The sequence below is a fragment of the Acanthopagrus latus genome, chromosome 20 (assembly GCF_904848185.1).
Source record: "Acanthopagrus latus isolate v.2019 chromosome 20, fAcaLat1.1, whole genome shotgun sequence".
Taxonomy (NCBI): domain Eukaryota; kingdom Metazoa; phylum Chordata; class Actinopteri; order Spariformes; family Sparidae; genus Acanthopagrus; species Acanthopagrus latus.
The window spans coordinates 21,491,659-21,504,541 of record NC_051058.1 but is presented as its reverse complement, the minus strand read 5'-3'; the positions used below and the strand labels follow the sequence as shown (position 1 = coordinate 21,504,541).

Sequence of the window (12,883 nt, the reverse complement as noted above, 5' to 3'; positions counted from 1 at the left end):
CCGTGGGAGCCTCGGTATGGAGATGGAGCGCGTGTGCGGGACGCAGCTGAGAGTTTGGAAAAAACTTTCTTATTGGGCAGAGAGTCCAATTAAGTCCCGGTTCTCGAGTCGTCGTGGTCCGGATGAGCTGAGATGTTCTCTGCAGGTTGATTCTGATTTATTCTGACACGGTTTGTGCTTTAATAAAAACTCACTGCGCCTCATTTCTACCGCGCAATAAACTTGAAAACCATTTTTTTTTTAAATCAGCTCATTAGATGTCGAGAAAAACACGGGAAACAACACGGACACGAGCGAATAATCATCTCAAGTCTCAACACGGACTTTCAGCGCGTTTGATTTAATTTCTGACACTGAATGAGAAGTAAGGCAGAGGTCACACAGCGCCGGCTCAGCCTCAGCAGGCCTGCTCATGATCTGTCACTGACGAAAACAGACAAAACAGATACAAAGTGACAAACTGACGTTGTTTTAATTTCACAATTAGACGTTTAATTGCTGTTAATTAATTTTATGCACGTTGTAATTATCAATCTGGAAAAGTTCAGCCTGGAGAAACTACAGCAGAATAAAAAAAATAATAATGAACACATTTAATTTCATAACATTTAGGACATGAGAACAACTTTTTTAATGTGTTTTACATTTAATTTGATGCGTCTTTACGCACGTTCCTTTGCGCCTTCAGTCGGTTTTACGCAGAGCAAATGACGCAACTGACAGCTAAATTCAAATAAACTGTATCATAAAGTAAATGACTTCTTCTGCTCAGCAGGTGAAGCCCCTCGTCGTGCTCGTGTGCACCATTAATCTACATATTATCATTATTATTAATTGAATTAAAACTCCAGCACGTCTCTGTTCGTCTTTTGTGCCAAAACCGACCTTCTCACACACTCTGTTAAAGTTCTGCTCAACGAGAAGCAAATCAGGAGAATAAATCAATAAATAATTAACTGTCTACATTTACCCCTCGTTGATTTCTTCCTTTAAATACCGAGCGTGTTTTTACTTTAAAGAGAGAGTCTGTGCGTAATGATGACAAACCCGAAGCTTCATCTTCCACACACACACACACACACACACTCACACACACACACACTTTTATTAAATACACACACATCTGAGAGCACTAGAAAGATTCCCAGCCAAAGCACAACATTTGGGGAATATGCACTTAATTTCCAATTTAGAGAGAAGAAGAAGAAAAGAGAAAGTTGCAGCGAACATGTTTCATGTGAGTTTGAGATGAGTCAGAACAGAACAGATCTGTAATCCAAACCCACGGGGGGAAGTTCGGCCCGCGCGTAAAGCAGACCCACTGATATTTTTTTTTATGGATTCAAACGAACGAACAGATTAAGAGTAAATGTGGATAACATGCACTTACAAAATGTGTTTTACTGCACACGAGCGTGCGGCCCTTTTTCTTTGGTTCTTCCAGGTTCTGGCTGAAGGTTGACGTGGTCAGAGTCCCGCCGAACCGACGGCCCGAGTCCTGCGAGAGCTCATCTGCTGGAAACTTAAACAAAGTGCCATGTAAAAGAAAAAAAATCAGCATTTCTTAGAGGGAGTTTGGTTTCATTATCTGTCTCTCCCCTGGTGAGAAATCTGAAGAGGAGTTGCTGTGTGGGACAGTTAATCACACTGGAAGTCATTTGTACCGTCCGGTTCTCCTGCAGGGACTCTGCTCTCTCTCTGCTCTCTGGGCAGTTTCAGTGTGAATGTTGCTTCAGGATCACTGCAGCTCTGTTGTTGGCTTCTATTTTGCAACAACCAAACTTTTGAAGAGAGGCCAGAGGTCATCCGTCATCCTGAGATTTCATTGCTGTTTTTTTTTTTTTTTTTGAAAAATCCTGGAATCTGAGCTGTTGTACAGTGTTCCCCCTCCTCCTCCTCCTCCTCCTCCTCCACCTCCTCCACCCTCTCCTCTGATGTGAGACCCAGTGTGGACATTAAAGCTGCAGCACCAGGATCCACTTCAGTTTTCTGTCCCAGGAAAAAAAAAAAAAAAAACTCTCTCCTGTGTGCTGATGCATAATTTTTGCTCTTCAGCTTGTTGACTCTGGCGTGAAAAGCTCAGCGAATAAGAAGAGCGATTTAATGAGTGATATCGGCAGTGAGGGAAGAGGAAAAGATCGTGTTTTTATGCATCGAAGGAAGTGAAATATCATCTGCTTATGAAAAAATAATAGACTTTTAAAAGTTTTCTACAGTTTATGAGAGTGAATGTGAGAAATCTGAAGTACAGAAACATTCAGCGACGTCGTCCACGGATCCTTTTCAGTGCAGTGCTGGAAGTTTTTCTCAGATCTGTGACTTTAAAGTAAAAAGTCCTGCTTCCAAACTCTAACTTGAGTGAAAGTACAAATGTATTAGCTTCAAAATATAACTTAAAGTCACACTACGTAGTTTTAGGGAAGACATTTTAATCAGAAGAGAAAAATCTTCACTGGCTAAATAAATAAACTCTGTTTGTTTTCACGACTGATTAAACTGAATAAACACGCCGAACTTAAAGGACAAAACAGTTTATACTGTTTCACTTTGTTTACATGTGGCGGACCCTGCCACCTCTCCAGCTTCAAACAGAGTTCTGGGACTTTGTTTTCCTCTGAGAGCAGCTTGTTTATTCCCTCATGGATTAAATGAATATTTCTGAGTTTGAACTTCTTCTGCAAAAACTACAAAGTGTCGCCTTAAAGTACCAAAAGTCAGAAAAACTCGTTTCATTCCCATTTCAGAGATTACGTGTGTTATTTTATAGGATCATGTCTTTTCAGTGATACTTGAGTAAAAGTAAAGATACTGTGTTGGAATATTATGTTAGTAAAAGTACAAATTGTACTTGAGTAAAAGTCTTAAAGTCTCTGTCACTAAATGTATTTAACTTTATTTATAATAATGTCATAATTTCTAAGTTGATTTGTATTTTGTATTATCAGCTTGAATGTGCAAAGTAACTAATAACTGATGTTGTTTAAAGTAGCCAAAAGTAAAGATGTCTTGTTAAAATTACTTTGGTCAAAGTGAAAGTCTTTAAAATATCTGATATTAAATATACTAAAGTATCAAAATTCACCATCATCATTGTTCTGATTGGAATCAGTTTTATCTTTTATTTTTCTTAAAGCCGTTTAAATAAATTGATTAAATAAATTCAGCACTTTGTCTCAAAGTTACTTGTAAGTGAAGTTATAAATTACATTTAGTGGAGTAAAATTACAATGTTTGCCTCAAAATCTAATAGAAGTGAGTAAATGTACTTTGTTATTATCTCATTGTAACTATTGACACATGTTAACTTTTTATTTATTTACATTCTGTGTTATAAATCTGAAAGATCAAAGTTACTTGTATCTAAAAATATAAAATAAATGTTGTGGAGTACAAAGTGCAGTATTTGCCCCTCAGATGTAAAGATATAGAAGTAAATAGAGTAACTGAGTAAATACACTGAGTTACTTTGGAAACATGGAGCAGAACAGCAGCTCATGGCCTCCTCGGATGATTTATCGATGTAAAAAGTCACTAAAATACTGATAAAACATGGAGACAGCCTCCAGACGTCTGCTGAGATATTTAAAAATACTCTGCTGTGATTTCTAATTTGTGCCGGAAAAATAAATTCTACTTACCTCATTAAAAAAAAATTCTTACCATGACATTTACTCCTTCTCTGATATTTTATTTTTTCATTTTAAAAGTTTAATAACTCGACACAAAATGTCTCTGAGAGTTCACGTTCCACCATCACGACAGTCTAAACTGCACGTCGGGCCGCGAGTGAAACTTTTTCCTCCGTCAGCTGATGATTTCTGAAATCATTCAGCGCCAGCAAACATCTGAGTGAAGTCACAAAACTGGAAACACATTTGTTGGATTGAAGAGGAGCTTTAAGTCTCTCCACTTGTTGCTTTAATAAACTCCCGACATCTAAATCTGAAGACAAACTCGCCCGAGACTTCTTTTTTTTTTTTTTTAAAAAAAGATGAATTTACATTTCATCAGACGTCTCTCTTGTGCAGTCTGAGGAGGAATGCCTCTGCAGGTCGTGGTTTAATAAATCAAGCAGCAGTTGAAAGCTCAGCTACGGGCCCGAATACTAAATACAAGTCATGTGCTGAACCATCAGAAGAGGAAGAAGAAGAAAAAGAGAAGAAACTCCAGAAAAGCAGAGCCGAGCAGGACAGGACAGAACCGGAGTTCCCGGCTCCACCTCTGCAGGATCGGATGTAGAAACCCATGACAGGCCGTCGCACCGAGCCCTGGAGGTCGGGCCGCGACATTCGATCTCCACGCAGGTTCAGGGTTGTGTTGTTTCCCCACTTTTCCTCCCGACTGTAACAGCTGGCTCCATCGCTCCCCTCTCACCCTCTGATATGAAACTCCGTATCCGGTCAGACACTTTACGAGGATGTCGAGCCGCTTCAGGTCCCCCGGCCTTGGCTAAATCCCCTCAGCCCCCACCCAACCCCCCCTTTTTTTTTTTTTTTTACATTTTTTAAACGGAGGATGGCGGCGAGAGGAAGGGGAGCGCTCGTTTCTCCAAGTGCAGTGATGGAAATGTAACCAAATACCAAAAACTAGGGGTTAAGGGGCGGAAGGGGGAGCACATGCTGACTGACAGGTGCAGAGGTGGCCTGCTAAATACAGCTCATTGGAGGGGACGTGATTGTGCTTAAAGCGAGCATGTCCACTAAGGATTATAATTGAAACTTAAATCCATATATAATGTGGAGTCAGCAGCAGCAGCAGCAGCAGCTAACGAGGTGCAGCGCCCGTCTGTGTGCGGACTGATAAGAGCTTCAGGTGCGCAGCCACTCGAGCGAGTAAATGATGACTCAGAAGACAAGAGTTACAATCATGAAGTGTTTTTATTTTCAGAGAACATCTTCTGCCCGTGTGTTTCATTTACAGGAGGGAGTTATTCTCTGTGTTTGGGTGAACCGTGTTGAGTTAAAGCATGTTTGGTAAATGAACGAGGACCCATCAGTGCAGTTTTGTTTTTTTTTGCTGCGTAGTGAAATACAGCGAGGTGAACGAACCGTCAAGTATCAGGACTGAGGCGAGAGTCGAACACAAAGCGACAGATTCAAGTTGAAAGTCATGATAGATGCCCTGACTGAAAACCTGAAGTCCAGCTTTTAACAGCACATTTTATATATTTCCTCTTCTTCTAAATAACATCGATCTGTGTGGAGCAATTTACACTGTACAAGATTTAACATCAGTCATGTACAACAGAGAGGGAGAGGAACTGACGGGCCCCAGTATAAATAAATACAGAATATATACAGTACACACACATTCAAATGATTACAACCTGATGTAATGATTACGTGTGTTCTTCTGTAAATCATCTCATTTTGATCCGAATCATTTTCCAGCTCATTTCCTGATCTAAAGCGAGCACCAAAACGAGCAGCATGTTAAAACACACAGTTAAAAATAATGCGTCCATCATCCGGCCTCCTCGAGTGGTTACAGGTGGGGTTAAGGTGAAGGGTCTGTGAGGTGGGGGGGGGGGCGATCTACGAAGCTAAAGCGGCTGGAGGTAGAGCTGCAGCCTCCGGGTCTCTGCGAGGCTTCTTGCAGGTGAGCGCCAGCAGCAGCAGCATGGGCAGGTGCCAGAGGCTGCAGAAGAACAGCTGCCGGGCGCTGCTGCGGTCGCCCTTGCGGTAGAAGCGGAAAGCCAAGAAGCTGAGGTACAGGTTGATGGGCAGGGAGATGACGGGGAAGGTCCAGGTGGTGACGTCCAGCACGGGCGCCAGAGAGGACAGGCCGATCAGGCCCAGGCTGTGGCGCAGCGCCACCCTCTTGCACATGCCCGGGTGGGTGACGGACATCATGCGGTAGCCGCCGCGGGAGTAGTCCTCCCTCAAGTTCCAGCTGAGGGCGTTGAAGTGAGGGAACTGCCAGCAGTACAGGAAGCTGCCCAGCAACAAGGCACCTGAGGGGGAGACAGAGACATGAAATGTATGTTTATGTTATTGTAAGTGTCTGTTCATGGCTTTATTAGAAAGTGTAGCTGAAGACTGACATCAAACGCTCTACCAACTGAGCTCATTTATATGTTATTATTATTATCATTCTTTTCTGCCTTTTCGTGGCTTTATTGATATGACGGACGAAAAGAGACGGAGGAACGTCGAGAGAGAGAGACGGAGGATGACATGCAGCGAACAGCCTCAGGTCGTCCTCCAACCCTGAGCTGCTGCAGCGTCTTTACACGGGCCGACGCTCGAGCAACCGAACAGCTGAGGCGTCCACAGAGAGCCTATTTTTAATCTGTCAAACAAACTAATGCGCGCTGTAATAAAACCATAAATGCAGCTCACTACAAACTCGCAAAAAAAGGTGATTTAGTTCACGACTATAACCGGAGAAATGGTTTTTCCTCCATAATAAGAGTTTTATTGTCATCATCTGAACCCAGACATGAACAAATGAATATCGTTTACTGGCGCCATCGACGCCGATGGGGGGAACTTTTCTCTGAAGCTTTACACTGTGTGGTTATAACTGGTGCTGCGTGTGACGCTCCGAATGACTCAAACCAGGAGAACAAGTGTAGAGACTGACAGGAAGTCAAGGAGGAAAAAAAATCCTCTACAACCACCCCGACACTTTGTTTGTCGGTGACAGTAGCTTGTGTTTCGCCTTCAGTGTGTGAGGGCGACAAATACGTCTGTCGACTGTCATGTTTACTGCGAGCACTAATTAGAGTGAGTCAGCGGGAAACTTCCACACGGATCAGAGAGCAAGAGCTGCAAACAGAGCAGCACATTTCTTCTCTCTTGATTTTAGCTACATTAATTCTGGTATGAAACGATGTCATGAGGCTGCAGCACGATAAAACAGTGTTGTTAGCTTTACAAACAGATTTACTGAGGCTGAACAAGTGTTTCTATTAAAGCTTTTGTGAACGTAAAGACTCTTGAAATCAGATCAAACAGAGCTGCTTTAGGTGTACAGATCACAAGCTAATAAATTCATTAAACTTCCTGTTTGCATGAATATGAACTTGTGTGCTCGCACTGCTCGTAACACAACAACAACACAACAGCAACGTGATGAAACACATTTCATACAGCTGCCACGACAGAAACGGGCTGAATGAGCCCCTCAGTCTGCGTCTCTTCACTGACTCAACATCACATTCACTCCGCAGACACTTTTGTCCGACGCCACTCACAATAAGAGCATTCAACCTCCGCAGGAACAAGGAACAAGAGTGTGAACGGCGCTGCGGGGACTCCGGGCCGTATGTAAATACAGCTTTATGTCGTGAGATCAGAGGGGGCCTGTTGTATCCGGAGAAGAAACCACTAACTACTGGTTAGTAGTTCTAACCAGAGCTGCAACTAAACATTATTTTCACTTAAACTTAGAAAATAGTTCAAGACCCAAAGATATTCGAAGAAAACAAGCAAATATTCACATGTGAGAAGTTTGACTCATCGAATTTTTGGCGCTTTTCGGTCATTAAAATCTTTGACAGCTTTTGATTAATTGACTAATTATTTCAGCTGCAGATTATCCTCAGACTTGAACTTCTGACGGGATGAACTCTGGCACAGACCGATAAGATGGAGACGACGTTAAGGAAACTAAATTACTGCAAAGAAAAAAAAATATTCAATACCGGATTGTAATTGAAATATATTCATCTTTATAGTCCCTATAACGTTATATTACACCGTTTGATGATAAAATCAACTTTTTACTTAATTTCCATACCAAAGGGCTCGGAGGACTCTTTAATACGCTGCTGGGATGTAATATTTATGAAAGTCTAACATATCCTACTTGTGAGGAAGACAAACGCGGCTATATGAACTTCGTGTGAACTTCACCGACTGCAGCAGCTCTTTGTCCTCCTACAGCGTCTGCAGACTGACACGTCTGAGAGGGCGAAAGTACCGATACCAAAAATAGAGCTGATTATGACACCGATACTGTGGTCGAACATGACTCATTTGCTTTTTATTCAGTCGATTTCCTCATCTGTGGACCACGGCCACGTCAGAAACATCATTTTCGTTTTAGTTTTTCCAAATTACATACGGTATATTGTTTTATAAAACGTCAGAAACTGTGGAAAGACTGCTCTCTCTTTCCCAGAAGCTAAAAATTATTATTTTCAAAATGTTCCTCTATCCGATCAACTGTTCAAAAACATATCATTTACAGTGATATAAAAAAACAGAGAGAAGCTGGAAATCCTCATATTTAATGAGCTGAATCTAGTGAACGTTTGGCATCTGTGTTTAATAAAAACAAACGTCTATCAATACTCCACATCGCAGCCGGCGAGTCGTACCTGGCTCCAGACAGCCCGTGGCAGCCGTCCAGCCCATGACGGGAGGTATCGCGCCCACCGCTGCTCCCACCCAGGTGTTGCTGATGCTGAGCCTCTTCAGCGGTGTGTAGCAACACGTGTAGAGGAAGATGTTGAGGGCGCCCAGGAAGCCCGTGAGGGGGTTCACCACCAGCGTGAGCAGAGCGACTCCGGGAACGCCGCAGGCCAGAGCGAAGGACACCGCGTGGAGAGGACTGAAAGAAGAGACACAGAGAGGGGAGAGGATGTGAACATCAGCTAAGACAGCAAGAGAAAGAAGAAAAAAAAACATACAAAGGCATGTTTGAAAGACGACTTTCAGATGTTTTGTTTTTTAAATAAAGGGCGAGTCACAAAACACAGATTCAGCCTCAGACAAAAAAAAAAAAGCCCATTGCGGTCATGGGAACTCTGGGATGATGAAAGTTGTGTGGGCCTGTGCAGACACCAGATAAGACAGTGATAGTTCCACATGTTCAACACACACACACACACAGACCTGCAGAGGCCACACACTGACAGTCAGCAGCCGTCTCAACACAGGAGGCTTAGAGGAAGCTCATCTGATAAGAGTTTGTCGGGAATAAAAGTAGCCCCTGTAAGATGAAGAGCATGTGCACACGCCAGAGATCAAAACTAGCTGGAGAAAACCACTGCGGCTCAGGCTTTTAGCCGGATGAAGACTTCCTCCTCCTCCTCCTCCTCCTCCCCTCATCTTTTATTGAAAGCAGTGATGGCAAAGTCTGGTTCAAATTCACCAGTAAATGCTCCATAAATTAAAGAAAGGGCTAGATTAAAATCTTGACCAAACGCAGGCCCTGTTCTTCAAAAAGCAAACAGGGCTGTTATTTTGGTGGCGTGGCCGAGCGGGGAGATTGGAAGCATTAATGTGATTAGTGGTGTTATGTCTGTTTTATGTGGGCTGAGGTGGGGCCGTGCAGGCTGGCTGTGGGCTGTCGACAGTCTGGCTGTGGGCTGGGCCCGGTGGGGGTCGGGACGGGGAGCGTGTCACATGGCCCGAGGTGCGTTTACTGTCCTCTGCCTGCAGTTCTGACACGGCAGCAGCAGCACCGCGTCAGGTGGGTGGCGACAATACAGAAGGTCAAAGACACGGAGGCCTGGTTAGACCTCAATCAAGGTGAGAGATCTAAATGTTAAACACAAGGGATTTATATACCAGGGTTAAAGAAACAGGATGAGAGAGCTACTAAGATTAGTTGATGAAGAAAATTAGCAGCCAGTTGTTTTAAATATCACTTAAAGGGGAACCAATTAATCAAAATAAAGGTGTGTTTACGGGTCTTGGGAAGCACTACTGCATATGTTAAAAGTAGTCAGTATTATGAAGGCTTTTGTGGCTCCAGAGGAAGCTGCATGTAAATCTGATAAACTGCCTCCAGTAACTGAAAAGAAAGACGAATGTGTGGAAGAGAAAAAATAATACCTCTGGTTCTGCTGCGTCAGTTTTAAACTCTCCATAATGAGTCCAACTGTATTATATAAGTGTATGGTGGACTTCTTTTCAGAGCCTGGTGCCTACATCACCCACAATGCAACACAGTAAGTGATATCACTGGAGGCAGTTCATCAGATTAAATGCCTACTGTGCAAAAAAACAAACAAACAAATGCAAGAACGTTGAACATTTAAGTTTTCTCCCAAACTCCACTTTCTGATGAAGACCATGAGATGTGACTGAAAGCTCAGTAACAAAAAAGCTGGTAAGTGGATCTGGACTTGCGTCAAATGAAGAACTGAATCTCAGTGAAGCAATAGACACATATGATTAAAATAATTTCAACCCCAGCGCGCTGTGACTGTCAGTTTGTTGTTATAAACGAATCAGAACCATCTGCAGCCTTGAAAAAAGTTGCAATATGTGTCTCCACCTTGATGAGACTCAAACTTCTGTTCCTCCTCTTACCAAGCTGAAAGCTATTTAGCCTCACCACATGTAGAAGCCTCAAACTCAGCAAAAACCACTACAAAGGCAGAGGGACTGTCATCCACGTTCCACAGAAGAACAATAAAAGACGGGAAAGATGATACACCATTGTAGTCCCGGCATAAGATGACAAACTATTTCCGACGCTGACATGAGAGGCGCAGACAGACTCCTGCAGTAAAGACAGACAAAGCTGAGGAACATCACTCGGCTCGTACAAAAGCCTCGTCCTGGAGACGGCGTGGGGAAAGTGTAAAATGTGGCCTTGTGATGGCTTGTTTGACAGGAACGAGTCCAGCCTCCCATCTGCTCGCTGTCTCTACACAAGATTGTATGTGTAAGTGAGAAGAAGGAGGAGACAAAGAGCCAGAGATCGAGTGTTTCTGTGCTTCTCGGAGACAGACAGACACCTCTTGTCCCGGGCAGCCTAAAAGCCGGCGAGGAGAGGCTGTGTTTAGACAGAGAACATCTTCCATCAGCAGCTCAACAGCCAACCAAGAGTTTAAACAGTGTGTCAAGAGAGAATTCCTGACACTGGGATGAGATCGCTGCAGGCCAAGGTCCAAGCTGTGGTACTAACAAGCTGTTCAGTCATAAAGTGGTTATTCAGAGCAATTAAGCTTCCACTTGTTAGCTGTGATGCTGGACCCTTTAATGTCAACAGGTTGTTTTGCTTTTGGTTATCCTGAATAAATAAAAACGAAAGTGGAGATGGAAAGATTATCCCGCCCCAGTGACATTCAATGGAAGCAGCTTCCTGGCAGAGACAATGGGTGAAGAGGACATTTGCTGTGGTTGGATTGTGGTGTTTTTATGGTTCATGCATCAGGGAACGTGTGTGCGTCTGCCTGCTGCTGCACAGAGGCAGGCATCCAAACAGGCAGGTAGAGACGAGATTATCCAGTCCAGGTTTCTATTACCTACAAATGACATTTCTTCTTTTTCTTTTTTACACAGAGAATCTGTTCAAACTAAAAATATTTCCCCCTAAGCACAATTCTAATTGCATTATAGGTGCACAGGTGTATCTTCAAAGCTCACTGAAAAGACAATGGAGAGTCCAGGAGCGACATGATGCCATATTTGAAGGTAAAACAACATATGTGATAACACATTAACCCATTATTGCTAATGTTAGCGTTCAACCACTGCCTAGCTAACGTTATTGTTTGATAGCACAATAGGAAATGTGTAAATTCATTCTTAAATATCAACGTATATCCTTTATAAGCCTGGAGGAAAAACACTAAGAGTAACGTTATCTAATGGGTCATCGAAAACGTTGCTTCACCCTGAAATATAGACAGATTTTAACAATCTGTCATATTTTATGCCACTTCCAAACTGAAACACAGCAGCATATCGTCATCCCAACAGCTGAGCTTCCCACCCCAAGAGTGACATCAGAGGAAAATGGCCGCCTTGTGAATATGGTCTATAAACACAGATATAAATCTGACAGCGATTCCTCCCATCCCTCCTGGACGCTGAAGTCTTCCGAGACGCGTGGACTGGGACAAACCCCGATCCGGTCTATGAGTCGGATTTCTAGGAGCGTAGTGATGCATGCAGTTCACCGAGCACAAAAGCCGGGGTTATCTGACATCTAAGCAGTAAACTACACCCTAACCCCCCCAATGCCTCCTCCCTCTCAACCTGCTGACAAGCTCGCGTTACACCTGACAGGTGTGAGGCAGCAGGACTGTCACTGCTGGCATGCATCTCTGCTACTGGGCATGAAGGATCTCTGGCTGCTGTTACCCTCACAGGTCTGCCTCAGCACCACAACAACTCAGTAACTACAGGTGGAGCAGAAGGGTGTAAGTCAATATGGGATGTTTGCTCAGTGCTACTGTTTTATTTAAGGTGTGGTCTTATTTCAAATATTGCATGCAAGTACACAGGTCACGCCATGTTTTTATCCCCATCAGCAAGACGAGGTACAGAGACATTCGCAAATGCAGCTCATCATCTGTCATGCAGTGTTGCCTCCATATTGAACTTAGCCTCATGCTGAGCAAGCTGCCTCGCTCTCCTCCTCTCAACTCACTCTTCACTGTCTTTTAGTATGAAGTACAAAGGCTGCACGCAGGGCTGCTGCACCACATCTTCCACACAGAAGATCATGAGAAAGTGCTGTTGAAAAAAAGCACAAAGACAGATTGACTGATACCTGATTTGTCCTCTGACGAGTGGACGGTTCTTCGTGCGGTTCATGTTGGAGTCGAAGGGCACCTCGAAGTACTGCGGAGACACAGAACAGCAAGTGGGTTAATGCAGGAGACACACACAAACACCTATCTTTAGTCGTGCACGCACAATATATCACGAACTGCTGCAGGTGGCGGTGAAGAGGAATCATTTTGAGTGTTAAAGCAGATTTCAGGCAACACTTTATATATGCAGGTATGTTCTTGCACACCTCCTACACTGCGGCTCAAAAAAGGTACAGATGTGGTTTAGCAAATATAGCAGCGCTACGGTGCAAGAGACACAGACACCCCCCCAAAAAAAGGTATGAGTGGAAAGAAACGCAAGTGTGAAATAATCTGTGTCTCACTCTCCAGCGTCGGCCTCGTTAATGTTCACAGAAA

General features: G+C 43.5%; 1 protein-coding gene across 1 annotated transcript in view; it reads right to left on the bottom strand.

Moving 5' to 3' along the window:
* Positions 1-4,858: 4,858 nt before the first annotated feature.
* Positions 4,859-12,883, bottom strand: part of LOC119010196 (protoheme IX farnesyltransferase, mitochondrial) — a 33,456-nt gene continuing 25,431 nt past the window's right edge. Inside the window, exons 5-7 of the mRNA XM_037082166.1 lie at positions 12,463-12,533; positions 8,327-8,559; positions 4,859-5,953 (exon numbers count right to left, since the gene is read on the bottom strand). Of these exons, the coding sequence (XP_036938061.1) occupies positions 5,535-5,953; positions 8,327-8,559; positions 12,463-12,533 (723 nt within the window). The 3' untranslated portion in view covers positions 4,859-5,534. The remainder of the gene's footprint in view (positions 5,954-8,326; positions 8,560-12,462; positions 12,534-12,883) is intronic.